At 50.4% G+C, this 27,137-nt stretch overlaps 1 protein-coding gene across 1 annotated transcript in view; it reads left to right on the top strand.

Annotated features, from left to right (window-relative positions):
- The window catches only part of GCN1 (GCN1 activator of EIF2AK4), a 58,118-nt gene that overhangs the window by 24,076 nt on the left and 6,905 nt on the right, over nucleotides 1–27,137 (top strand). The window contains exons 21-50 of the mRNA XM_072600277.1: nucleotides 748–926; nucleotides 1,221–1,314; nucleotides 1,638–1,751; nucleotides 1,839–2,037; nucleotides 3,833–3,988; nucleotides 4,371–4,558; nucleotides 5,089–5,169; nucleotides 5,442–5,585; nucleotides 6,222–6,349; nucleotides 6,571–6,760; nucleotides 7,004–7,074; nucleotides 7,623–7,788; nucleotides 8,212–8,406; nucleotides 9,428–9,674; nucleotides 10,122–10,243; nucleotides 10,737–10,851; nucleotides 12,409–12,588; nucleotides 18,037–18,257; nucleotides 19,216–19,284; nucleotides 19,561–19,699; nucleotides 20,503–20,699; nucleotides 20,826–20,968; nucleotides 21,470–21,587; nucleotides 21,723–21,938; nucleotides 22,662–22,826; nucleotides 24,398–24,559; nucleotides 24,759–24,851; nucleotides 25,027–25,170; nucleotides 25,260–25,529; nucleotides 25,766–25,879. Of these exons, the coding sequence (XP_072456378.1) occupies nucleotides 748–926; nucleotides 1,221–1,314; nucleotides 1,638–1,751; nucleotides 1,839–2,037; nucleotides 3,833–3,988; nucleotides 4,371–4,558; nucleotides 5,089–5,169; nucleotides 5,442–5,585; nucleotides 6,222–6,349; nucleotides 6,571–6,760; nucleotides 7,004–7,074; nucleotides 7,623–7,788; nucleotides 8,212–8,406; nucleotides 9,428–9,674; nucleotides 10,122–10,243; nucleotides 10,737–10,851; nucleotides 12,409–12,588; nucleotides 18,037–18,257; nucleotides 19,216–19,284; nucleotides 19,561–19,699; nucleotides 20,503–20,699; nucleotides 20,826–20,968; nucleotides 21,470–21,587; nucleotides 21,723–21,938; nucleotides 22,662–22,826; nucleotides 24,398–24,559; nucleotides 24,759–24,851; nucleotides 25,027–25,170; nucleotides 25,260–25,529; nucleotides 25,766–25,879 (4,620 nt within the window). The remainder of the gene's footprint in view (nucleotides 1–747; nucleotides 927–1,220; nucleotides 1,315–1,637; nucleotides 1,752–1,838; nucleotides 2,038–3,832; nucleotides 3,989–4,370; nucleotides 4,559–5,088; nucleotides 5,170–5,441; nucleotides 5,586–6,221; nucleotides 6,350–6,570; nucleotides 6,761–7,003; nucleotides 7,075–7,622; nucleotides 7,789–8,211; nucleotides 8,407–9,427; nucleotides 9,675–10,121; nucleotides 10,244–10,736; nucleotides 10,852–12,408; nucleotides 12,589–18,036; nucleotides 18,258–19,215; nucleotides 19,285–19,560; nucleotides 19,700–20,502; nucleotides 20,700–20,825; nucleotides 20,969–21,469; nucleotides 21,588–21,722; nucleotides 21,939–22,661; nucleotides 22,827–24,397; nucleotides 24,560–24,758; nucleotides 24,852–25,026; nucleotides 25,171–25,259; nucleotides 25,530–25,765; nucleotides 25,880–27,137) is intronic.

The raw sequence follows: 27,137 nt of genomic DNA on the forward strand, positions 1-27,137 counted from the left end.
CTAAGCAGACATCTTGGCCATGTTTGAGGGACTCTGCTGACCTCTTCCTTCTTCCTCTCCGTCCTGTCCAACCCCTGCTCTTCCCTCACACAGTCATCTCCTGAGTTCTGGCTTCCATCCCTCTTCCGGGCATCCATCTTCCACACAGGCATCCAAATGAGCTTACTAAGACGGAAGTCTCTCCACGTCTCTCTGCCCTGCCCATAAAACCTCGAGGGGCTGTTTGTAGATCTAGGATAACCAAGTGTTCCTCAGCTGGGCACGTTGTATAGCCTTCCCCTTCATGCCCCCGTGCTTGAACTTCCTCCAAAGCTCTGCTCAGGAGTCATCTCTGCTCACTTCTCCCTCTCCCTGTGTCTCTCTGTCTCCTCCTCTTCCTTTCTCTCCCTGTCTCTGTGTCCGTCTCCTTTTCCCTCCCTGCCTTCTTTATCTCTTGGTCTGGCTCTCCCTCTTGGTTCTTGCATTTCTGCCCCCTCCCCCATCACTTCCTACTTCTCTTTCTACATGCTGCATTGATTTCATTTTGTCTTTGTATTTCTGCACTTTGTCCTTGGTGTGTGTGTGATCATTATTGGAGTAAGAAGCCTGAGGAGAGGAGGGTGCCCTGGGAGTGGGGGGGGCAATGCGTGGGGAACTTGTGAATGGTGGAAGAAGCTGCTTTAGGGGAGTGGGAAGGCAGCATGGCGTGTGGGAGTTCCCAGAGGCCAGTTCCCCGTGAGCCCTGATTCTGTTTCTGTGCCTTGTCAGTCGTCCATGAATGCGATGGGTGCCCTCTCTGTCCTGTCTCCTCATCGTGTCCTCCCAAAGCTGATCAGCGCCATCACAGCCACGGTGCAGAACCCTGCCCTGAGCCAGGTGACCAGGGAGGAGTTTGCCATCATGAAAACACCAGCTGGAGAGCTCTATGATAAGTCTGTGATTCCTAGGTGAGACACTGTGGACATCCTGTGTCCTCCCACCCTGTCTTCCTCTTCATGGGGTCTTTCGCCTCCATGTTTTTGTGGAGTCCGTGACCTCCCTCCTGTCTTGGGGCATCCTCCCTTTTCTTCAGGACCCCATCCTCTCTTTGAATGACTTTTTGCAGCTGAGTGTAGGCCTCTCTTGAGCAGGGATAAGTTACCTCTTGTCTTGTCTTTCTGGCTCCTTGCACGCACCTGGTGCAAGGCTCTGGCTTGTCAGACCGGGCTGACCTCTTGCTCCTCCCTTTCTGGTATTTCTAGTGCCCAGCAGGACAGCACAAAAAAGGCTAACATGAAGCGAGAGAACAAGGCCTACTCCTTCAAGGAGCAGATCATCGAGCTGGAGTTGAAGGAGGTCAGCAGGACAGCCTTGCCCCAATGGGGAAGCGGCTGTAGCTTGGGGGTCTCAGCATGTCTCCTTCCTGGCTGTGCTATCAGGAGGAGGATGAAAGGGCTCATCCAAGCTTCCCTCAGGGTTGGAGGGGCCGGGATCGCAATCCCACTGAGATGAAGGAGATGGAAAATGGGCCTTGTGGAGCTGTGGACCAAGTGGTCAGCCCACGTGCTTGGGAGGGCAAGTGGTGCTTGGGCTCGTCTGCGGGGTTGAGGCTGGCTTCCTCTTCTCAGTTTCTCAGAGGGAGGTTCCTTGGGGGGTGAGAGCCTGGTCCTCTTTTCTAGGAGATAAAGAAGAAGAAGGGTATTAAGGATGAGGTCCAGCTGACCAGCAAACAGAAGGAAATGGTGCGGGCTCAGCTGGACAAGGAGGCGCAGATTCGGAGGCGGCTGCAGGAGGTGAGGGAAGCGGCCCGGGCAGCACTGCTGGCCAGGAGGCCTTCCCCAAGTGGGGCTGGGACACTCATCTTGGTGCTTTCCTTGCAGCTTGATGGCTCGCTGGAGGCTGCCCTGGGGCTTCTGGACACCGTTGTGAGCAGGAACCCGCCGGGGCTGACCCAGTATGTCCCTGTCCTGGTGCGCTCGTTCCTGCCGTTGTTGAGGTCCCCGTTGGCTGCTCCGAGGGTCAGGGACCCTTTCCTGTCCTTGGCCGGCTCTGTCATGCCCCCAAGGCTGAAGACTTTGGGTTAGTGTCTGCCTATGTGGGTCCCCGGGGCTCTTGGCTTGGTGCAGGGGTAGCTGCTTGGTCACGTGACAGCAGGTGTGAGCTAGGGGGTTGTTAGAGAAGGGATCTGGAACTCTGCAGAGTCATTTAGAGCAGTTCCTTCGTATAGATGAGAGGTGAGGGGGAATGTCCAGGGTCACACTGTGGAGTCGTTGTAAGTCTCCAGAGCCAGGGTTTAATTAGTTTTCGGGTCCCAGATCTGGGGCTTCACAGCAGTGGGTGGCTTCACATTTAAAATGAAAAATTAGCACGTGTTTTTAAGTATCAGTTCCTGAATGTAAGGAGTGGCAGATATAGCATGTCCATGTGTCAGTATAGTGCATGTCGGATTGAGGCTTGAAAATCCACAGGAATGAGCTGTAGAGGAAGACAAGAGAAGAGAGAAAAAAGGAGAAAGGGAGGGCACTCCAGGCATGGGGGCTGGCATGTGCAGGCATCTGGAGGTGGGAGATGTGGAGTGTCCGGTTCAGAGGCTAGCCAGTGGCCTACTTGGGCTGGAATAGGAGGCTCATGAAAGGGGAGATTTGAAGAAAGGCTGGAAGAATGGGTTGGGACTAATCTGTGAAGGGCCGTGAGTGCCAGGCGGGAGAGGCAGTGCTGAAGGGAGGTCTGTGAGACTGGCTCTGGAGGACCAGGGCCAGCATTTGGGGCATGGTCTTTTCCAGATAAGCCAGTCAGTAATGGAGGGCTAGAGAGGACAGTCCAGTGCATCGTGGGGGCTATATCAGGCCAGGGAGGTTCTGACTTGCTGTTTGATTGGGGGGTGTTGGATCTCAGTATTAACTGTGGAGTAGGCTGAACCTCTGTGGGGATCAGGTTTGTGGGTGCCTTAAAAGTGGGAGGAGTGGCCTGGCCATGGAATCAGGAGCCAGAAGGGTCCTGCTGGACTGGAGCACTGGATTGACTCTCATAAGGTCATACTCTTGATGACTCAGTTCACAAGGGCAAAAGGGATGGGGGCCATGATTAGCAGGTGTTCTGAGAAAGACGGGAGGATTTGGGGGTCTGTATGCTCAGGGTGAGTCCACAAAGTGATGTTTCTGGGAGCCTAATAAAGGAATGTGACCTTGGGCTGTGTGGAGAGTGTCCTGGACTTCAGCCAGAGAAGATTCAGGAACAGTGATTATAGGAGGCCATGAGGTGGAGAGTGTCCAGAACAGGGTGGTCAGTGTGGTGAAAGAGGAGGGCTGGTGGAAGGAAGCAGGGATGCTGAGCTGGAGGACAAAGGGATGGTACCTGTTAGCTCTCTTCCAGTGGTGGGATGCCACCCTGCCAAGGAGGGATTGTGCTTGTTTGGCTCCTGAGCACAGAACCAGGGCCAGTGGGGGAAGTTACAAAGCACTAAACCCGAGAGGTCTCGGCTCCCCTGCTTTGGAGATTGTCCACCCAAACTGGACAACCACTGGAGTATGTTAGAATGAGGATTTTTTTGGGTAGTGATTTGGACTAAGTGGTCTCTGGGCAGTTTTTTAACTCTTGAGTTTCTGTGCCAGCAGCCCCAGGAGCCGCCTGACTTTGTGGAAGGGCAAGAAGGGGTCTTGGAGCTGGGGGGCTTTGGGGTCTGTTTCCTTATCTTTGAAATGGCGAGTGTGACCCGTGCTCCCCAGTGAGGTTGGGATGATGATGGCTGGACTTCAAGGATTATTCTCGTCATGGAGGTGCAGAGTCTGGTTCTCTCTTGCCAGCCTGGTCTGCCCATGTGTCTGTTGATGCCTTTCCAGGCCTGTTGACCCTGGGTCTCTGCCATCCTCTCCAGGTACCTTGGTGAGCCACGTGACTCTGCGTCTGCTGAGACCAGAGTGTGTCCTGGACAAGTCATGGTGCCAGGAGGAACTTTCTGCTGCCACCCAGCGGGCTGTGAACCTCTTACACACCCACACGATCCCTGCCAAGACAGGCAAGGGAGAGCCAGGTAGGGGGAGGAGCCTTGCCCTGAGCCAGCTCTTGCTGACTGATTGTTACCTGGAAGGCTCGGGTCTTGTCTGCCAGAGCACCAAGGAAGGATGCACATGGTATCCCAGTTTCCTTCCTAGGCTTCTGTCTGGCTAGTTGCCTAGGCTCCTTCTGGTCCCTTTACTGCCTCAGCCTCCATCTTGAAGAGAACAGGGTCTCCCACTGTGAGTGCTGCTGTCACTCACTTCATTGGGTCCAAAAGCTGGGAAGAGTAGGGGCTTGTCAGGCAGGCCTCCCTCTGCCCCTCTGCTTTCCCTGGGTCCTGTAGGGGTAGAGGGGATGCTCAGGGCGTGTTCTGGCCACTGGTCGGTCCATTGTGGCTTCCTCTCACTTCTTTGCAGATGCTTCCCCCTTATCCGCCCCAGCCTTTTCCTTGGTCTTTCCTTTCCTGAAGATGGTGCTGACTGAGACCCCCAGCCGTAGCGAAGATGATGAAAAGCTCATGGTCCAGATCCTGCAGATCCTTACTGTCCATGCTCAGCTGAGGTCATCCCCCTCTTCAAGTAATCAGGCCCTGTGGGTGGATGAGGTGAGGACAGCAGGAGAGAGAGTAGCCCAGGGCACCTCTGCTAGGGGCCAGTCTGTCGGCCTCTTTGGTGGTGGCAGCTTGCTGACCCCAGCAGACCCCTATTCTTTCTCAGTCTGACCAGGACTTCCACCATTCTGCCCCAAATGAATTTGTGACTGATTTACTTAATGAACTTTGGTTCCAGTTCAGTCTTATTCAGCCAATCAAGCATCGATGGGTTTAAGAATCAAGCTTGGTCATGAACACCGCCCTTGGTCCCCTTCAACAGACGCATGGCATTATTCCTTGACAGCCACCCAGAAAGCAAGATTTTTAAGAGAAAAATTCCAAATATGCATTCTTAATCCCCATAAATAAATACTTGGACCAGTTTGGTGTGGATGGGCCTGTTCTCCATTGGGGTTGATGTTCTTAATGTGCATGTTGGCATCTGTAGCAGCTACAGTGGGCCATAGGGCGCTGTCGGTCCTTGACCCCTAGTTTCTTTCAAAACCTAAGTACCCAAGTCATGGCCTGGCATTCCTTCCTAGAATGGACCTGAGTTGCTGCCTCGAACGGATATGCTGCGGCTTCTGACGGCAGTGATTGGGACCGGCTCTCCCCGCCTGCAGGTACGCCTGCTCTCCCTGTCCTGGCTGCCTCCGGGGCTCAGCTGTCTGAGCTGCCAGTTTCTGGCTTGGTTGGTTTTGTTGGTTTAGTCTGTGAGCCCTTTGTGGAATGACCTTGGAGGACTTTTGGCTCTCCCTGTCCACTTCCCTGGCCTATGGGCCTGGAGACAGAAGGGGCTTTTCTGGGATATTGGTCCTATTTGCTGGGGGGAGGGGCTTTAGCCTCACAGGGTCCTGGTACGTGCAGTGATCCTGTGAATTCCTGCTCTTTCTAGGGTCTGGCTGCAGACACGCTGAAGGCCTTGTGCGCCAGCAGCAGCGGGGATGACGGCTGTGCTTTTGCGGAACAGGAAGAGGTGGACGTGCTGCTCCAGGCCTTGCGGTCCCCGTGCTCCAGTGTGCGGGACACAGCCCTCCAGGTGTGTAGGTGTTAGCTGCCCCCTTCCCTTAGCTCAGTGTGGCCTCCCATCCTGAGACTCCAGGGGAGATCTGAGGAAGCTCAGTTACCCCTGGGCCTCATGGCAATTCCCTCCACTTATTTGTGGTTGTGTGTGACCTTCAAGTGGGAACCAGACTGGTTCATCCTGGGCCCTGTCACATTGGATCATCATAATGAGAGCAAGCATGTGGACAGGGCTTTAAAAATGCCCACAGAGCCATTTATGCATGTGCTCTCCAGGGATCCCAACAATCCTGAGAAGTAACTGCCTTCTTGCCCCCACTTTATAGATAGGGAGACTGAGCCCTGGAGAAGGGAAATGACCCACCCAAAATCTCACAGAAAATAAGTAGCAGAGCTGAGCCCTTCACTCCTTGCCCAGCACCCTTTCCACCCCAGTATGTGCGTCCTTCCCTTTGGTGAGGTCATTCTCCTCCTTTGACTAAAGGAGTGGCTGTTGCTACTGCTGCTGGTGGCTTTGTGAGAGCCTTGGACTAAAAGATAAACAGACTTGTTGATTTGGGGTTGCTGAAGACTCTGTCTCCAGCCCCTGCTTCCTTCTGGTTGGCGCTGTACCTCCCTCCTGGGTAAAGGCTGATTTTGGTGCTCATCCTAGGGGCTGGGGGAGCTCCAGATGGTGCTGCCAACCCCTGACAGCGATGAGAAGAATGGCCTGAATCTTCTTCGCAGACTCTGGGTGGTCAAGTTTGACAACGAGGAGGAGATACGCAAACTGGCTGAGAGGTGAGAGTTGGTGCTGGCCAGCCAGGGGGGCAAGCTTCTTGTCTCTTTTAAAAACCAAGATTAGGGAGTGCTTCCGTGCTACGTCCCAAACCTCCTGACTTTATTTACCCTTGGACGTGTGGCTTGTGCTTGTGTTTGGGGAGCAGGGCCCCGGTGGGAGCAGGAGGGAGCAGGATATGAGGGAGGTTGTGTCTAATTCCTCGTGTGTTAATTTCTTGGAGGCTTTGGGAGGCCATGAACTTGGAACTTCAGCCTAACCTCTGCTCTCTACTGATTGACGACGTGATCTATCACGAGGCTGCAGTTCGGCAGGCGGGGGCCGAGGCCCTTTCCCAAGCTGTGGCACAATATCCAAGGCAGGCTGCCGAAGTCATGGGGAAGCTCATGGAGATCTACCAGGAAAAGCTCTATGTGAGTGAACTGGACAGAATGTCATCATAGACCATAGGCAGCATGTTTACTTGCCGTCTCCTTCTTATCTTGACATGAATGACTGCGAATGATCTAGGGAGATGCGGGCCTCAGTCTTTGTCTGCCATAGAGTGAATGGTGGTGCCAATGCGATGGATTTCTTGTTTCTTAGTCCTTGGGAGGGGCTGGTGGAATTTGCTGACTTGATTTGGTAAGTCTCTGTGACTGGATGATCTCTTACAGAGGCCACCCCCAATTCTGGATGCCCTGGGACGAGTGATCTCAGAATCTCCTCCAGATCAGTGGGAAGCCAGGTATTTGGTGACCTCAGTGCTGCCAGAACTGATGAGGCATGGCCCTGGCCTGTGAGGGGTTTGGGGGGAGTGAGGGAGTTAGGGGTGGGGGGAGGGGGCAGTGCTGCTTTTCAATGACCCAGAGCCAGTGTCATCTGCACCGTATCCTCTTTGGGCATTACTTGGAGAGTTGGGAAGGGGCTTATTCCCCTGAGGAACTGACCTGGCCCCACTTTACCTCAATGACCATATTAGCAGCATCCTCACTTCTAAAAGACCTTGTCGCCTGTGTTTGGTCCTTCCTTTTATTTGTACGGCGTATTTCTAAAGCGAGGGGGAAGGAGAAGCAATACTCTGTCTACTTTACATGTGGAGAAACTGAGGCATAGCAGTGACCTCACCTGTTTACAGCAGTAGCTAGGACAGGAGATGTGGATCAGACGCTGGTGCCCCCGTTCGGTCCCTGGCCGGGGGTTCTGAGGCAGAGTGCCTTGAGGTGGGGTGGGGGTAGGGCACTCTCCTTGTACTTCATCTAGAGGCTGCCTTTGTTGGCCCTTTCTTGACCCCAGATGCGGCCTGGCCTTAGCCCTGAACAAGCTCTCGCAGTATTTGGACAGCTCCCAGGTGAAGCCACTCTTCCAGTTCTTTGTTCCTGACGCCCTCAACGACCGCAGCCCTGATGTCCGCAAGTGCATGCTGGATGCTGCTCTTGCAACACTCAATACCCATGGCAAGGTGAGGAGGGGGGTGTTGGCGGGAGCAGGCACTTGGACACCATCCTTGAGGGGCAGAGGGAAAGATGGGCAGCTGTCTTCCCTTGCCACCAAGGTGGGGAGAAGAAGGAAGGTCGGAAAGATAAATCTGGCACAGTGTTTGGCTAAAGGTTGGCACTGTGTTGCCAGGGAAGCCCCATGTGCCAGACAAGGAATCTATTCTTTTCCCAAAACTTGGGGTGAGGCTGTTGTCTGGTGCCGACCTCTTTGTTTATCTGAAAAATTTTACCAGGCAGTAGAGCTTTTGTCCTAATTCCTAGGAGCGTCGTGGCCTGTGGGTCAAGCTGGACCCCCACAGCAGAGGCTGCCATTGTCCCAGACTCTTAAAGGGCTTAGCCCAAGATAGGCAAATGTGCAGTGACCTCTGGGGTTCTTGGCTCTCCAGGACAATGTCAACTCCTTGTTGCCTGTGTTCGAAGAGTTTCTGAAGGATGCCCCCAATGATGCCAGCTACGATGCTGTCCGGCAGAGTGTGGTGATCCTGATGGGCTCCCTGGCCAAGCATCTGGACAAGAGCGATCCCAAAGTGAAGCCTATTGTGGCCAAGCTGGTGGCTGCTCTCTCCACCCCCTCACAGCAGGTACTGGCCAGTCACACCTGGCACCTGATGATCCCAGGTGTGAAGATGCTCCCCCCCACCCCCACACTTTGCATTGTTTCCACAGCAGGTTAGGCGGGGAGCTTGGCCGGAAGGGACCATGTGTGGTCTGGGAGGGAATGGAGGGCACTCCTAAGTATGATGCAGATTTTCCCTGGATGTAGAGGGGAGACCCAGGTACCACATGTGTAGTGGTGAGTCCAAGGGTGCAGTGACAGGTGTCCCTGTTGACATACCCTACACCCTCAGATGGGACACGAGAGACCCATTGGCCAGAGTGCTTGGCACTTGGGTTCAAGAGCTGCCCATGTGGCACATGCTGGCAATATGGTCCTGGGCAAATCATCAGTGGACAGCGCACCAGGCTTGGTGTCAGAAAGACCTGAGTTCACGTCTGGCCTTGGGTGCCTCTAGGCATGCAATCCTGGTCAGGTCACTTCACCTCTGCCTGCCTCCCCCTCCCAGTGCTGTTGTGAGGATCCAGTGAGGTTAACACACAACGCATTTTGCAAACTTTGAAGTTCTTTACATGTGTGAGCTATAATTCCTGTACTCCTTGAGGCTTCAGACTCATCTTTAAGAAGGAGCTGGTGAGCAGGTGCTGCTTGGCATTGGTAGAGGAAGCTACCTCACCAAGACCTAAACTTGGAGGGGAGCCAGGCATTCTGGGAGGCAGTGGTGAGGGGGACCCTGTGGGCAGGGGCATCAGCCTCTGCTTAGGTGTCACGCAGACCTGAAATACTGAAGATGGCCCATAGTCCAGTTGAGTTGAATCATCAAGGATGTGAGGAGAGGAATTAGAAATGAGGGTGGAAGGTCCTGGACAACTATTATGGACGGTGCTTCGAGGACCTGACTGAGGAGTTGGTATTTTTCTTTCAAGCCCCTGATGCTTCCTCAGTAGGAGGGACCTGGTGCTGCCCGTTCGCTGGGGTCAAGGCTGAGCCTGCTACTGAGGAGTAGGTGACTGTGGGCCAGCCTGACAGAAGGCATCTTCCCCCAGGTCCAGGAGTCCGTAGCTGGTTGTCTGCCTCCTCTGGTGCCTGCCATCAAAGAGGATGCTGGGGGCATGATCCAGAAGTTGATGCAGCTTTTGCTGGAGTCAGACAAGTATGCTGAGCGCAAAGGGGCAGCCTATGGGCTAGCAGGCTTGGTGAAGGGCCTAGGCATCCTGTCCCTGAAGCAGCAGGAGATGATGACCACACTGACCGATGCCATCCAGGACAAGAAGAACTTCCGCCGGCGAGAGGGTAAGTGGGCATGTCCCTTAGGCTCTAGCGTTGGCTTGGGGCTGCCTGGACTGGGCAGGCCTCAGCCGGTTTGCTCAGTGCTCAAAGCCAAGGCTTTGGCCTCCTCTAGGGAAGGACTTCATGAGAGGCCTCCACCCACCCTGCTTCACTAGGACTTGGACCCTGATTCTTGAACTTGTGGTGAAGGGAAGGCCTTTGGAGAGAGAAGATATCCCTGCCTGTCTCTTGGGGTGCTGCCATAAGCGGATTTAAGGGGAAGGGCACCTAACAGAGTAGCAGCCCTGCTTCTCTTGTCCCCCAAGCTCCATGCCTGCCCCAAGGCTCTGTGGATCCAGCAGCATCCCTGCCTGGCTCCTGAGGCTTGGTGGGAGAAGCGGATGAGGAACCTCACCATCTCCCTCTTTCTCCATGTCCTGTCTCTGATGACCATGCCTGCTTTTCCTCCAGGGGCCCTCTTTGCCTTTGAGATGCTCTGCACCATGCTAGGGAAGCTCTTTGAACCATATGTGGTCCACGTGTTGCCACACTTACTGCTCTGCTTTGGAGATGGCAACCAATATGTGCGAGAGGTAAGTCTTGAGGCCCTCCTCCTTCCCCCTGTGCAGTGAGGTCTAGTGGGCAGAGCATGACATTTGTAATGAGAAATCCTGGATTCAAATCCTGTTCCTGTGATATATCATGGGTGAAATGTTTGGCAAGGTGTTTCTTCTGTCTGGACCTCAGTTTCCTCATCTGTAAAGTAGGAGTCTAGCTTAGGTGAGCTGGAGTTCATGCTATGAGGAGGGGTCATTGGAGCTGGGGTCCGAGGATTCATGATAATGGATGGTCATATACAGGACCAGGCAGACGTAGCAGCTCTTCCTCTTACTGAGTCATCAGCCAGAGGTGATGCCTGCTCATCCATGATGCCAAGGGCCTAGTGGCCCTGTAGCTGTGACATGCACTTCCTTGCAGCATGGCCAGACGTGGGACTCCAGGAGCCCAGGGCCTGACATGCTTGTTGACGATTCCTCCTTCGGGGCAGGGCTAGGGGCTGCTTCTGAATTTCTTTTCTCTTTTGAGGCTGCAGATGACTGTGCCAAAGCAGTGATGAGTAACCTCAGTGCTCACGGAGTGAAACTGGTTCTCCCCTCCTTATTGGCTGCCCTTGAGGAGGAGTCCTGGAGGACCAAGGCTGGTAAGAATGTACTCTCACTTGTCTGTGCCCCAAGAAGAGCACCTGAAAGCCCTGGATCCACGGAGTGATGGGAGGCTCCTCTTAGTTCCCATTTTCTCTCTATCCCCTGAAGTCTGTTTGGTTTTTTTAAGAATACATATTTATTGATACCTTCTGCATTTACGTCACTAAGATTTCGCTCTGTATCCCTTCTGCAATCCCTCCCTGAGAGCCATTTCTTATAATTAAAAGTTTTTCTTTAAAAAAAGAGGAAGAGAAAAAAATCACCAAACTAAACAGTTTGTTTAAGAAAAATCTGCCATTATTTGCAGTGTTCTTATTGATGGGGCTTGGGGTTTCTAAAGGGACCCATATCCTTAACCTGAAGACTGATTGGGTAAATGCTGAGCATTCTATGGGTCAGTGGTGCTTGTCACAATGTGAGTTTTAGAGCCTGGGTGGGAAGCAACTAATCACTTAAAAAAATTTTTTTTAAGTTAAATTTTGTTTTACTTTTCTCAAAGAATGATTTTCTTTCTTTCATTTCCACTCTGTCCCCCCTTGCCCAGTTGAGAAAATAAAAAAAAACCCACCTTATTACAAACTTATAGTTAGGCAAAACAAATTTATACATGAGCCATGTCTAAAAAAATTCCGTCTCAGTCTGCACTGTCTATCATCTCTCCCTCTCTGGAGGTGGATTGTTTTTACAGTATTTTTGACGTTATGTAAACTGTTCTCCTGATTCTTTTCATTTCCCTCTATATTATAAAAATCTTCCCAGATTTCTGTGAAAACTCACCCTTCATCATTTTGTACAGTACAGTCATATTCCATCACCTTCCTGTACCTGTTGAGCCATCCCACAGACGATGGACATCCCCTCCATTTCAAATTCTTTGCTGTTACAAAAAGAGGTGCTATAAATGTTGTTGTCCATGTTGGATTCTTCATGACCTTGTGGATCACAGAACACCAGTACTGTCCATGGGGTTTTCTTGGCAAGGACACTGGAGTGGTTTGCTATTTCCTTCTCCAGTGGACTAAGGCAAACAGAGTTAAGTGACTTGCCCAGGGCCACATAACAAGTAAGTGTCCGAGGTCTGATTTGAACTTGAGTCTTCCTGACTCCAGGCCTAGTGCTCTATGAATATCATCTAACTGCCTTGTACATATAGGTCATTTTCCTCTTTGATCTCTTTGGGGCATAGACCTGGTAGATCTGTACTGAGTCAAAGGGTGTGCATAGTTGAATAGTTGTTTTTTCTTTGTTTGGCGTAGCTGCAAATTGCTTCCTAGAATGGTTGGACCAGTTCACTGTTCCACCGATAGAGCGTTAACGTACCTGTTGTAGAGACACCCGGCTGCTGTTCTCATTTGTTTCTGTGTATTGTGTACCTTGTGTGTGTGATCGTTCGTTTTCCATCAGTGCCACAAAGCTGCCTGAGTTCATTCAAGGCCGGTGTTCTTTTCCATGGCTTTACCATGAATTGCACCAGTATCTCAGGAGTTCATGGGACCTGAGTTGGCTTCTTTGCTCCTTTCTGCTCGCTGACAGTCTATGTGTTTGGTCCCTAGGATCTGTGGAATTGCTTGGGGCAATGGCCTACTGTGCCCCAAAGCAGTTGTCTTCTTGTCTGCCCAACATTGTGCCCAAGCTCACAGAGGTCCTGACTGATTCCCATGTGAAAGTTCAGAAGGCAGGACAGCAGGCACTGAGGCAGATTGGCTCCGTCATCCGGAATCCAGAGATTCTAGGTAAGTTCCCCCTTCTCAGCTCCCCTTTTGTCCTGCTCCTTCATTCTGTGTGCGTGCGGAGGATGCTACAATTTACCAGAATGAATATTCTTCAGTAAGACATCCTAGGTCACATTTTGGTTGTTGTCCTTGAGATGATAACTGGGAAGGCCATTTTCTCCATTGGCATCAGACTTTGGTAAGAGCCCTCCCTGGTGTTTGATTTAGCTTCAGTGGGACATTGAATCATAGCCTCCAAAGCATCTGATGAGCAGCTTAATGCCAGGTTGTCCCTCAGTGCCCAGCTGAGCCACAGGGAATTTCTGTGGTTGGAGATGGGTGATGGACACGTTCAACAGATGACTGCAAGCATGAGGCTCTCGCGAGCTTGTCATTCAATTCTAAAAGCTCTGGGGAAAACAGGTGTTTCTAGACAGTAAGCCTGGGTGTTATTTTGTTGTCAGACAGCAGATAAGGGTAACAAAGCTCAGCCTACTCCCTCAGTCAGTGAGAGGCCCGTTAAATAGGATGGTTTTAGAGTGAAATAGCAAGTGGTGCTTGTCTCAGCTTAGGAACTTCAGAAGTATATGGTTTGTGTCTTGTAGAAGGGGTATTGCTCTTCTATGGGGCACATAGACAGACTTGTGCCAACAGCCGTGGAGTGGGAAGTCCCATGGAAGGGTTCTCAGGCCATCATGCAAAAATGAACTTTTGTCAGTGGCAGTGTTGGGAGGCATTGTAGGAGGCTTATTTTACATTGGTTTTGTAGAATTTTTTTTGCCATTTTTTATTTGCAGTCATTTTTAGAGGGAGTTTGTTGTCTTTAAATCTTTATTATTTCATGGTTGTAAGAAGGCAGATGCTTTGCTGTCCTGAGAGAAACTGATTTCTATCCCCTTCACCAAACACAACATGTGATGTTGATTTATAGTTCTTTTTCTTGGTCAAGGGAACGACATGGGGAATTACTTTGAGTTAGACTGAACTTCAGACAACTAATTTGAAGGCATCTGGGGCATCATTGCTTTATAGACTTGGCTGAATCCTTTCCCACCTCTCTGTTCCAAGTCATGTCTGAAGAAACTTAGTATTTGTTTGGGACAGGATTGGATTTGGTGGCTAGGCACATGAGTGAAAAATATTTTGAAAAACTGTAATACTAATAGCTTGATTTATACTGGACCTCATAACTTTTCCCTCCCAGGGAGATAGGTAGTGTATCTTTGGTCCCATTTCACAGATAAAAAAGCTGAGATCTAGAAGTGATTTGGGTTGGACGGGAGCATTCTGTTTCTGGCCCAGGTCTTTTTACTCCTTACATTTATAGTTTGTTTCACTACATACATGCAGCCTCATCGTGGGGGAAGTGAGGAACACATTCAGGATCACTGCGGGCCTTTGGGAATGTTACTGAAGGAGGGAAGTGGGACTTGCAAGCACTGAAGACAACCCACCATTTATTTAAGGCTAGTCGTGGTGCCGTGTTGGGCATTTTTGTGTAGGTGCATATTGTAATTTCCTCAGTTGCTGTTCATCTCAGTTAAGTTCAAAATATCTATTGAGTGCCTGCCATGTGCTTGCTTCTCCTGATTCTGGGGATGCAAAGATGGGCAACAATGCCTAGCCCCTTGTCATAAAAAATGTACAGCCCCATGGGGGTGGGAGCTAGGTACATGGAATAAGACGTGTACAGATTATCAAGGTTGAATAGTACTCGGTTCACAAAGAGTTTATCAAGTGCCTCCTGGTGGTGATGCCTTAACATACAGTCTGGTCATGGAACTCAGAAGATACATTGATGGTGGGAGGCAGAACCAGAATGGGGATGGGATGGGGTGGGGAATGCGACAGGAAATGCAGCATGGATGCAGATAAGTATATCATGAGGTAGAATGGGAGGGGACCAAGGAGAGATCCAGATGAAGAAAATGTTCCAGGAAAATTTGAGGAGAAAGATTATTGGTTCCTGAGAAGGGGTGGTGGTAGTAGAATTAGGTTGAAAATTGGGGAAATCTTTGCAGAAGTGGCTGGCACCTGAGCGTAGCCTTAGGAGAGAATTTTGACAGGCAGAGATTAGGAAACAATAAATTCTTGGTCTTAGGGACAAAGAATGAACTGTAGAATAGGGACTACTGAGCTGAGGGGACCATTGTAGCTTGTTAAGGTGGCCGTGGATCCATTAATGATGACTAGTCTTTGAGTGATTCCTTCTTTGAGTAGGCTAAAAGTTCCTGTACTTTAGTCAGGTATCAGAAAACAGACCAGTATTTAGGATGTTGAAGGTTTCATGAACTGGATGTCTTCCAAGATCCCTTCCAAGTACAAGATTCTGTGATTTTTTTGGTGTCTTGTTTCCTCCACTTACCAATTTCTTTTCATTTTAGTTTTTCAAGGATTCAAGTCTGGGTTTTATTTTACTTTTTTCTTTCCCTGCTCTTTATTTTTAAAAATGAAACCTTATTTTTTCAATAAGCAAGAATTTGCCCTCTCTCCCTCCTACCTCTTTCCCTCCAAATGAGAAAAAAAGGGAAAAAAAACCCACTGTTTAAAGCCATGTATTGTCCAACAAAACAAATTTCCATATTGGCCATTTGTCTCATTGTGCACCGAGTCCTTCACCTTCCTGTCAGGAGGTGGGTAGCATGATCCGTCATTAGTCCTCTGGCCCTCCCTTGGTCATTGTGATGGTCAGAATACTTAAACCTTTAAAAGTGGATTGTCTTTAGCATAATGGTGTCATTGTGTAAATTGTTCTTCCTTCACTGTGCATCAGTTCATACAAGTCTTCCCAGGTTTCTCTGACATGATCCCCTTCATCAATTTTTTTAGAAAACAGTGGTACTCCTATCACATTTACAGAACATAATTTGTTCAACCACTTCCAGTTCTTTGCCACTGCAAAAAAAAGCTGCTGTAAGTATTTTTGTACATCCTTAGAATTTGCTTTTTGGAAAGCTAGGTGGATAGAGTTCTGGGCCTGACTCATCTTCCTGAGTTCAGATCTGGCCTCGGACACTGACTAACTTTGTGACCCTGGACAAGTCACTCAACTCTGTTTGCCTTAGTTTCCTCACCTGTAAAATGAGCTAGAGAAGGAAATGGCAAAAACACTCTATTATCTTTACCAAGAAATCCCAGATGGGTTCAGGAAGAGTCAGACAGGACTGAGACAAGTGAACAAGTGTTGGTTCTGCTTAGGACTGATCTCTCTCTTGTCCTACTTTCCTTATTGCCCCCTTCCTCTTCTATTTCCTGATGAGTAAAATGGATTTCTGTACCCGCTCTGAGTGTGTATATGTTTGTAGTATGTATGTGGTTGGGGGGCTAGGTTCTTCCCTTTTTCGACCAGTTCAGAAAAGAATTCAGTCCTTCTCAGCTTGCTCCCCTCCCTTTTACCTTGTTCGTGTACACTTTGACCTGTGTATCCTGACCATATAATTTTTCCTAACCTTTTTCTTTCTCCCCACTTCCCCTACTTCTTCCACTACTCGAGGCCATTTAATTAACTCCTTCATTTTAGAGACAAAGAAAACTGTACGTGTACTAGGTGAAGTGACTTGCCCAGGGTCACACAGATAGTGTCAAGAGGCAAGATTTGAACCAGGTCTTCTTGACTCCCAAGCCTAGTTCTCTCCCATGGATTTCCTCTTCCCTTCTCTTTCCATTCCTTTTTGAAGATCATCAGAATGTAGTAGACACATTCACAGGCCTTTCAATGGTAATAAGGTTCATGGCTTCCTCTCGTTTGGATGTAAACGGCTCATCTTTGTTTAGTCCTTCATCATTGTGAGCTTGTGTTTTACCATTTTATGTTTTTCTTGACTCCTTGACTCCTCACATTTCCTATGCACTTCTGGTCTTTTCATTAGGAATATTTGGAAATCTCCCCCCAGGATTGTGCTCAGTTTTGCTGGGTAACTTACTCGTGGTTGGTAGCTGGTATCTTTGTTTTCTGGATTATCCTGTTCTGAGCTCTCCACTCCTTCTAGTGACATCTAATAAATGGAATGGGATCTGACTGGGGCTCAGTGGTGCTTGGATTCTTTTTGTTTGTTTTGTAGGGCTTTTCCCCCCTTGACGTAGAAATTCTGGGTTTTGACTAAAGTGTTCTTTTTCATTTTGGGAGTTTGTTTCAGGAGGTGACCAGCGGATTCTGTTTCTACTTTGTCCTCTGGTTCTGAGAGATCTGAGCAGTTTTCTTTATGATTTCTTGAAGTACTATGAAAAGAGCCTTCTTTTCTTGGTCCCGTGATTCCTGGGTTCTCTCTTTTTGACCTGTTTTCCAGGTCAGTTGTTTTTACTGTGAGGTACCGTACATTTTCTTTTAAGTCTTTTGACTTTATTTTAATGTTCCTTGTAGTCTTATGGAGTCGTTACTTTCTGTCTGGGCCCATTCTGATTTCCAGGGCATGTGTTACCTGAGCAAGGTTTTGTACCTTGGGCTACATTGTTCCTTCCTTTTCCAATTCTTTAGTCCACAGCTCTTGTTTTCTCTTTTTTTCTCCTAGTCCCCTCATTTCATTTGTAAACATATTTTTCACCTCTTTTTAAAAAACTCTTATTTGATCTTTTCCAGAAGTCCTAGTGGATATAATGCCCAAATCATGTTTTACTTTAAGGCGTTGCTTAAAGATGTTTGGAGTCATTCATCTTCTCCTGAATGCCCCTGTCACTGTCATGACTTTTAGGATGGCGTTTTTGTTCTTGTGGCTTCATTCTTCCTGTGACTTTATGTTAGACTCAACCTTCCTGGAAGCTGCTCTTGGAGTATCGAGTATTGTGTTCATCCACAGTCTCAGCCACATGCCAAGAACTGCAAGGACCAGTCTTAGCCCTCAGAAGATGAGAAGCGTCTCTCCCCTTTTGGTGGAGAGGAAGGACAGCCTGCCATGCCTGCCAGTGTGGGCCTCTTTGGCCAGGCAGCTGCTGCTCCCTAGGCTCACTCGTTGTTCTTTGCTATCAAGGATGTGCAGTAAGGGGGTCTTAGCTAGAAAAGGCTAGGATGGAAAATGAGAGGTGCTCTCAGCTGTTTCTAGAAGGTACCCAGCTCATTTCCCTAACCCACAGTTGTCTCAACCACACTGTTCAAATGCTCAGAGCTTCTCAGTGTTTTGTCTTAAATATCACTTTGGGTGTCAGGGACTGCTCTGCCACAGCTGCTCGTCCAGTAAAGCTCAGCAGAGCAGACCCAGGTCATTCACTGCCCATTGGAATTGACCCCCTGGAGCCGAACGCCAAAGTCTCTCAGTATAAGAGAGTTAGCAGATGCCACTCTACCCTGGTCCTCACCCCATCAACAGAGCTCTGGATGTTGACGAGCCAACTTCCTTAACTGGGTGCTTAGTGGGATTTTAGGGAGCGCTCCCTGAAGGCCCCTCATGTGCTCTCCAGGGCCGCTTCAGAGTCTGGGGGTCACCTTGGTGGCCATGCACAAACCAAGGGGTCGCCCTCTTGCTTCTGAACTTGTAGCTATAGCTCCAGTCCTTTTGGACGCCTTGACGGATCCCTCCAGGAAGACTCAGCAGTGCCTACAGACGCTGCTAGATACCAAGTTTGTCCATTTCATTGATGCCCCTTCATTGGCTCTCATCATGCCCATTGTCCAAAGGGCCTTTCAGGACCGATCCACTGACACCCGGAAGATGGCTGCCCAGATCATTGGCAACATGTACTCCCTGACAGACCAAAAGGTGAGGCCTGGCCATGGTGTGGGTAAAGCACATGAACTTGTGGGGGAGGGGTTGGTGTCTACTACTGAATCCCTCCTGGGATGGGCGACGCAGGCTTTCTGTCCCTGGCAGTGTTTTAATGGAGGAATCAGATCCCTTTGCTGGGAAGGAGGAGGGAAGGAAATGGAAAAGGGAAGCAGTGGGAGAATCAGGAACCTTACAGCATGAGCTGGAAGTTATCCCCGCTCAGGACTGAGAATGGCCTGAGCAGGTTTTTTGGTTTGTTTTTTAACACTCGTTTGGAATAGATAAATGTGCTTATAATCTCCCATTGGGAACCAGTATACCTAGAATGTTTTCCAGTCGTACAAGCTGTGGGTGCTGACTGCCCTGCCCAGCCCAGGCTGCCCACTTTCCCTCTGTCCTGGTGAGATTCTGCCAAATAGACCACGTGAGAGGCTCAGAGATCTCTTCCTTGGTCCCAGCTAGGCTTCTGCTCTGGAGCTGGGGGGCCTATCGAGGTCATCAGATCTACTTGGTTTTGCAGAGGTGGAGACTGAGGCCCAGAGAGGTTCAGTGACCTGCCTGGGCTTACAGAGACAGGAAGTGCCTGAGGGAGGATTTGAATCAGGTTTTCCAGCCTGTCCCTCACCCCATGCTCTCCTTTGTGTGAGAGGGAGCAGGAAAATAATACTGTAGCTAGCAGTGGCTGGACTTGACTTCTTTTGACTGGCATGAAAGAAAGACATTTCTTTGCTAGAAGGCCCAGGACCTCTAGAAAGAGGCTTGTTTGGGCAGTGGAAGGGGGGCTCCTGACTGCTTACCCTCTCCCATCCCACTGTTGTGAGAGTCCTGCAGTTTTTCTGATCAAGTCACCTCTTTTGGACCTGCCTGTAGTGTAGCAGGGAAGACTGAGGGGGGCTCCCCAGGTTTGGCAACCAGAACCTTCCCCAGCTCCTCTCTTTGCCTTGTGTTGTAGGACCTGGCTCCTTACCTGCCTAGTGTGACCCCTGGGCTGAAAGCCTCTCTCTTGGACCCTGTGCCCGAAGTAAGTCTTTGGGATTGTTTGTTACAGAGCAAAGATACTTCTCTAAAATTAGCTGTAAATGACATAGAATATAAGTGCTTCAAAGGCAGCCACTATATTTTGGTATCCCCTGGCCTAGCACTGTCCCTGGCACCCAGGAAGTGCTTAATCAGAACTGAAGGGAACAAGTTTTATGGTTGAAACCTAAGACAAGCTGCTTTTGTGGCTCTAGTTGGGGGAGCACAGCCATCAAACAGTATCCTAGGCCTTGCCCAGCGTCTCTTGGTTCCTGGATAGGTTCGAACGGTATCTGCGAAGGCCTTGGGAGCCATGGTGAAAGGCATGGGTGAGTCATGCTTTGAGGACTTGCTGCCCTGGCTGATGGAGACCCTGACGTACGAGCAGAGCTCAGTGGACCGCTCTGGCGCTGCACAAGGTGGGCACAGAAGGAAGATGGCTGCTGAGGGAGTGCATGGGGAAGGAATCTACAATGTGTGTGGGGGGAAGATTTTTAAGAAATATATATATATAACCTTCATTTGCAAACATGTCTCTTCTCCCTGACTAGGGAGCCATCCCTTGTCATAGCAGAAAAAGCAGTTGGGGAAGACAAACCAGGCTGAGGGGAGGGTGGGGGGCAGCGTGTTCCCTGGTCCCTGGCCTCAGCCACTTCATCCTTCCCCACTTGTCGTGGGGGGCCGTGTTGTCCTCCTGGTTCTGCTGGCTCCCTTGCCTCAGTCTCAGTGCTTTCTTGTGCTCCTCTTGTCTCATGCTGCAATAATGCTCCATTTACAGTGATGTCCCAAGATCTATGGAGTCTCCACTTCTCCCTCTGAGACTCCAAAGGGCACGTAGGGAGCCTTGGGTCTCCTTGGGCGATGTGCTTGGCAGCAGGAATTATGGGCCAAAGGATGCGGATGTTTCATTCACTTTCTTAGCCTGACTCAGATTTCCTTCCAGAACAGCTGGGCCAGTTCGCTGCTCTCCCATCAGTGCCTGCTTTCCATCCTCCCTCCAATGTGGACCCTTCCTATCTTTCGCCATCTGCCAGTTTGCTGATTTACATTTCTCTGATGTTTAGTGGTTTAGAGCAGTATTTGATATAGCTATTAACCGTTTGCTGTTCCTCTTTTGGTAACTTCATATCCTTTGACTACTCCTCAGTTGTGGGAGTGGCTCCTTGTAGGTGCCTTCTTACTGTGGGTAGAGAGAGGCCTTCAGTTTGTTCTTGCTGTGCAGGGTTGGCAGAGGTCATGGCTGGTCTGGGAGTAGAGAAGCTGGAGAAGCTGATGCCGGAGATCGTGGCTACTGCCAGCAAAGTGGACATCGCCCCCCATGTCCGTGATGGTTACATCATGATGTTCAACTACCTGCCAATCACTTTTGGAGACAAGTTCACCCCATATGTGGGGCCCATCATTCCGTGCATCCTCAAGGTAGGGGAGTGTTGCAGGGGAAGTGGTGACTTTCAAGACCCAAAACATCTCAAAGACCTGTGTGCTGTTCCAGAGTGCCACTTCTGGGGGAGATCTGAACGTGGCTGATGATTTGTTTCTTTGCAGGCTCTCGCCGATGAGAATGAGTTTGTTCGGGACACTGCCCTCCGTGCAGGACAGAGGATCATCTCAATGTATGCGGAGACAGCCATCGCACTGCTGCTCCCTCAGCTGGAGCAAGGCCTCTTTGATGACCTCTGGAGGATAAGGTGACTTCTCTCTGGCCTGTAGCAGGACTGTGGGATTGAACGGCGGGAGCGGTGTTTGGGTTTTGGTCCAGCGGAGTCTAGAGCTCTTCAGCTCCACATGTTAGATGACCCTCCATGATGCGAGGGCACAGTATTCAGATGTCTCAAGGCTGTCTTGTTTGGTGGCTTACTAAGATTTGCTCCTTCTATTCCTGTGCTTTTACAGCCAAGCCTTTTCCCATGAGAGGGCAGGGACCGCCTTATTTCTGTCTTTGTATCTCATTACTTAGCATGATGTCTAACATGGGGCAGGCACTGAATACGTCCTTGGTTTTCGGCTAGTTACCTGTAGTATAGGACTAACCCTGGCACTGCCCACGCGGCTGTGAGGCTCAAAGGGGAAATGGCTAACAGACTTTGCTGGGTCAGTGGCAGCTCCTCTTAGTGTTGTTTCCCGGTGATGTAGCATTTTGAATGGAGGTGACTTGTGGCTTGTGTGATTCTACTCTCCATCCTCCATAGGTTCAGCTCCGTGCAGCTTCTTGGAGACCTTCTGTTTCATATATCAGGGGTCACTGGTAAAATGACCACCGAAACAGCCTCTGAAGATGACAACTTTGGCACTGCCCAGTCCAACAAGGTGATATCTTTGATGTCCATTCTCTTGTGTTGCTAACGAAGGGAGTGTGAGGAGCCTTGTTTCCTGATCTCCATTTGGTCATGGAAACCTTACAAATTCCCATTTTTTCTTCTCCTTTCTCTTGTTTGGGCTTAGGCGATCATCAGTGCCCTGGGAGTGGAGCGGCGGAACCGTGTGCTGGCTGGGCTGTACATGGGGCGATCTGACACACAGCTGGTTGTGCGACAGGCTTCTCTGCATGTTTGGAAGATTGTGGTCTCCAACACCCCCCGCACGCTTCGGGAGATCCTGCCCACTCTCTTTGGCCTTCTGCTGGGCTTCCTGGCTAGCACTTGTGCAGATAAGCGAACTGTAAGAGCCTCCCCTGGTCCAGGCCTGACTCTGTCGTGGCCTTGGACCAGGCCTATGGCCTGTCCAGGTCTGAGCTTCCTCATCTGTAGAATGACAGGTTGGACTAGGTGACCTCTGAGGTCTAAGTCTATATGTGATCCATGCAGTCCCACAGAGAGGAGAAGGTGGGGCGGGGAGGGGTGGAAGGGAGCCCCAGGAGAGAAAACTTAGTGCTTGGGTGGTTGGGGAGGGGTCCTCTCTGGGCTTCAGTGCTGCCTGGCTGGGCTCCTTTCTCGCGCTGGTCACTTAGGATGGGAATGCCCATCTCTTTGAGTTCTGGTTTCTAGCCTCCATCCCTAGCAATGGAAATTCATGTTTGGGTTCGTAACATGGACTGTGTGAGTGTGGCCAAGAGGGTTTTTTTTTCCCTCTAAAACATTCTTTCCAGCCCCAAGCTTTCCTTAAGTCAAAGTATGATATTGATTGGCCTAGAAAACTTTGGTTTTAAAATCAAAGGGAATTGGCTTCTGACCGTGCAGCGTGTGGAAGCTTGTCTGTCCAGAGATACTGGATCTTGCTATGGTCTGGCTGGGCATGTGTGAATCTCAGAGAGAATTTTATTTTTGATTATCATTTTATGTGGGAATGTTTGAAAAATCAAATATAGGAAATAGATAATATTTCAAAGGTTGAATTTTTCCCCTAAAGGCCTTGTGAAAAGACTTAACTGATTTCTGCTGACAGATTGCTGCACGGACATTGGGAGATCTTGTCCGGAAGCTGGGGGAGAAAATCCTGCCAGAGATCATCCCTATTCTTGAGGAAGGCCTGAGGTCTGAGAAGAGCGATGAGAGACAGGGTGTCTGCGTGGGGCTCAGTGAGATCATGAAGTCCACCAGCAGGGACGCGGTGAGTGTGTGCCCTCCCACCGGAGTGTGACTCAGCAGGAGGGCGGCTTTCTTGGGAGATGTCGGCCATGTGCGTGCGATGTGTGTTACGCGTGTCATTAGTGTATTTGTGCATGCGTATCATCTGTACATGTATTACACACATGACAAATGTATGTTGTGCTGTATGCCATGTGGCCTGTTGTGCTTGGGTGTTTGTGTGTATTTTGTGTGTATGTTAGGTATGTTCACTTATTAACCTTGGTATGAATGACTGGGCATAGAGTGGATGTGAATGGTTTATTTTCTGCACTAGTGATAGCTGGTATGTCCAAAATATTTGTTTTCAAAGAATTTAAAGAACTTTTCCTCCTTTCTTCTAAGGTAATTTGATCCTTAAACCATTTCTGGGAGGTTGGGTAGGCATAGCTCTCATCTAAAATTGAGACCAGGAGATCCCAATGAAGTGACAGATTGGCTCAGAAATAGACCCTGCGTCCCTGGCATCATTCTACCTGACCAGCTGCAGGCGTGCCTAGCGAGTGGGCAATTTGTCTGAAAATGATCTGGGGGCCTTGGTGGACTCAGTATACGTTACCAGTGTGGTCTGGCAGTTAGAGAGTAAAGGAAACCTCAGGCTCCCTTCAAAGACACCCATGTGTCCAGAGGCGGCTGGTGGTCATGCTGTATTCCCTCTTGATTAGAGGGAATTAAAGCATGTATGCTCAGGCCTGGGGTTGCTAAGCTAGGGGAGGGTAGATGAAGCCAGGAGGGCAGCCAGGATGCAGAAAGGCTTTGGAAACATGCCACGGCTGGAATCAGTGCAAAGAACTGGGACTGTTAAGCATGGAAAAGAGAAGATGGGGCTCTTCTCACTGCCTTTAGGCCTTTGAAGGGCTGAGGCCCTGGATTCCCTCCAGTAGAGGCTGGCGAAGCCCTTGCAGGAGTGTTGGAGACGGTATTCTGGACCAGGCGGCTGCCAAGGTCCCTCCAGAGATGCTGGTGATGGGGAGGAGCGCACCTGGCAGTCCTCTCCTCCAGTCCTCATGTTGGAGATTAGGAAATGGATTCAGAGCCACTAGGGGGCGCCACAGGCACAGCACTGGTCCTGGAGTCAGGAAGCCTTGAGTTCTAATGGGGCCTCAGACTGTTCCTAGCTGTGTGACCCTGGGCAAGTCAGTTCACCACAGCTTGCCTCACTTTCCTCATATGTAAAATGAGACTCTTAATATCACCTACTGTGAAGATCACTTGACATAATATGTATAAGACAGCACAGTGCCTGGCACATAGTAGGTGCTTAATCAGTGTGAGCCTGTCTAAGGTTCTGAGTTCAGCAACTTGTAGCTATAAGTATGAGAGGCCAGATTGGAACCCTGGTCCCTGACTCCCTGTCTCATGCTTCTCTCAGTATTGCACCCTGCCTGTGGTGGTGAAGACAACTTCCATTCATAAGGTCTTAGGGAGACCCTCTGTCCCCACCTGCCTCCTCCCTCTTGGCACAGTCCCAACTCCTGATTCCTGCTGTGCTCTGGCCTTTGGGGCTGCCAAGTCTCTACTGACACAGCTCCTGTGTGCTTGACCCTGTGGCAGGTGCTGTTTTTCTCTGAGTCCCTGGTGCCCACGGCTAGGAAAGCCCTATGTGACCCCCTAGAGGAGGTCCGGGAGGCAGCTGCCAAGACGTTTGAGCAGCTCCACTCCACCATCGGCCACCAGGCCCTCGAGGACATCTTGCCCTTCTTGCTGAAGCAACTGGTAAGTTGACTCTGTGAGCTCCAGGAACTGGGCTGATGAGCTTGTCCTGGGGGGAGGAGGAGGTGGGGGTGGGTGTGTGTCGGGGGGCGGGGGTGGGGTGGGGGGTGGGGGGTGGAGGGGCCAGGATTGAGAGGGATGCAGCACGCAGCATAAACCTGACTCCTGACTCCTGGATATCTCCTCTTGCCTCTTTCCTCAGGATGATGAAGAGATGTCTGAGTTTGCCTTAGATGGTCTGAAGCAAGTCATGGCTGTCAAAAGCCGTGTGGTGCTACCCTACTTGGTGCCCAAAGTATGTCCCCTGGGCAAGTTCTCTGTGAAAGCTCCACTCCGCTATCGCACTGGGGGGATAAGGTGGCTCTGGGGGAGGATTCCTCACTGCATGGAGGAGCTGCCATTGGCGGGTTTGGATGGGCACTGGAGAATCCCTGTGGTGACACAGTTGGTCTTTTACTCCTTCCCATCAGCTGACATCTCCTCCTATCAACACTCGGGTGCTGGCCTTCCTTTCCTCTGTAGCAGGTGATGCTCTGACCCGTCACCTCGGGGTCATCCTGCCAGCTGTCATGTCAGCCCTGAAGGAGAAGCTGGGCACCAGTGAGGAGGCACAGGTAAGGGGCAGGGGGGCTGTGGGTCCAGAAGGGGAGGTCCAGTTTGGTTTAGAGACTAGTGCTCACTGCCCTTTGCTCTCTGGCTTCAGGAGATGGCAAACTGTCAGGCGGTCATCTTGTCAGTGGATGATGATGCCGGCCACAGGATCATCATCGAGGACCTGCTGGAAGCTACCCGCAGCCCTGAGGTGGGGATGAGGCAGGCGGCCGCCATCATTCTCAACATCTACTGCTCCAAGTCGAAGGCAGATTACACAGGGCACCTGCGCGGTCTCGTCTCAGGCCTGATACGCCTCTTCAATGACTCCAACGCTGTGGTCCTGGATGAGAGCTGGGATGCCTTGAACGCCATTACAAAGGTGGGCTGCCTGCTGAGACGGAAGTCACAGCATCAGCTGCTCTCATGTCTTAGTCCATCCATCGTGCCAGCCCATGGAGGGCATTGAGATTTAGCCTTGTCAGTCAATTGCCAGATACTGTGAACATCAAGTAAATTAAATCAGCAGCTTGAGGCCTTCAGTATATTCAAGAGCTTCTGCCGTGGAGATAATTAACATTCTGACATCCATTTCTGTTTTTCCCTGGATTTTTTTAGAAGTTGGATGCTGGGAACCAGCTGGCACTCATTGAAGACCTGCACAGAGACATCCGGATAGTGGGGAATGAGGCCAAGGGAGAGCATGTGCCAGGATTCTGCATTCCCAAGAAGGTAAAGGATAGTGTGCCAGGGCCCCCAGCACCCTCACTTAGGAGCCATCCAGGAGGGCAGCACTGAGCACAGGGTGATCAGGCCACTTGCCCACCTGGTCACCTCATGAGATCCCTTTGTCAGCCTACAGCACTGGGCACCTTGACATCCTCTGCCCACCTGGTGAAACTGAACGAGGGCCTGGACTTTGTTAAACACATGTGGTTATTTGGCTTCCTCTAGTGATGATTCCCTTGAAGAAATGCCTTCTGGTTTGCAAGTGCCTTTAAAAGCAATCCTTTAAAGTGGCTAGCATTGGTGCTGTTATTACCATCTTACAGAAGAGGAGACTGAGGGTCAAAAGGGACCTAAGTGATACACTGAGGACTTGAATTTTGGTCTTCTGACTTCAGATCTCTGCTACACTGCAGACACTTTGCTAGAAACAAGATCTGCAGAAACAGAAGAAGGCCCCTGCCCTCAAGGATCTTACATTCTTCTGGGGTTATAGAACATGTTTACAAATAAATTCTCCGTGATCTAGGGAGGAGTTGGTGCTACTGAAAACTAAAGGCATCTAGAAGGATCCCTGGAGGGAGGGGCATTTGAGCTGAATCTGTCTGGGGGAGGTGGAGAAGAGCAGAGTTCTAAGAGGTAGGGAGGGCAAGCCCATTGCCAGGCATGGGGGCACAGCCTGTACAAAGACCCGGAGAAGGGAGGTGAAACATCCTGCCTGGGAATGGCTCTGGAATCCAGTGTACAGGAGATGTAGTAACGAGTAATCAGCCTGGAAAGCAGGGGACGATAGCTCGACAGTGCCAGACAGAGACAGTGGGAGCCCTGAAGCTACTTGAGGAGAGTTACCTGGTTGTCTCCAGGCATTGGAGAGGGCTGGGGCTGGGGCAGGGGAGCACTTAGAAGGGTGTTGGCCCAGTCTCATGGAAGGGGGAAGACGGTCTGAAAGGTGGTTGTGGTAAGAGTGGAGAGAAGGGGGAGGATGCTAGTCGTACTGAGGAAGCCGAACACCAATGTGCAGCTAACTGACAAATGGATAGACTACTAAGCCTGGAGCAGGATGACCTGAGTTCAAATCCAACCTTCCTCTGACACCCACTAGCTGTGTGACTCTGGGCAAGTCACTTAGCCTCTGCCTCATCTATAAAATGGGAGTCCTAACAGCACTTACCTCCCAGGCTTGTGCGGATGCTATGCTTGGTACTGGGCTGGCCACACAGAAGGCACCATATAAAGATCAGCTATTAATGGACAAGACTTGGCA

Source organism: Notamacropus eugenii, chromosome 4 (assembly GCF_028372415.1).
Source record: "Notamacropus eugenii isolate mMacEug1 chromosome 4, mMacEug1.pri_v2, whole genome shotgun sequence".
Taxonomy (NCBI): Eukaryota; Metazoa; Chordata; class Mammalia; order Diprotodontia; family Macropodidae; genus Notamacropus; species Notamacropus eugenii.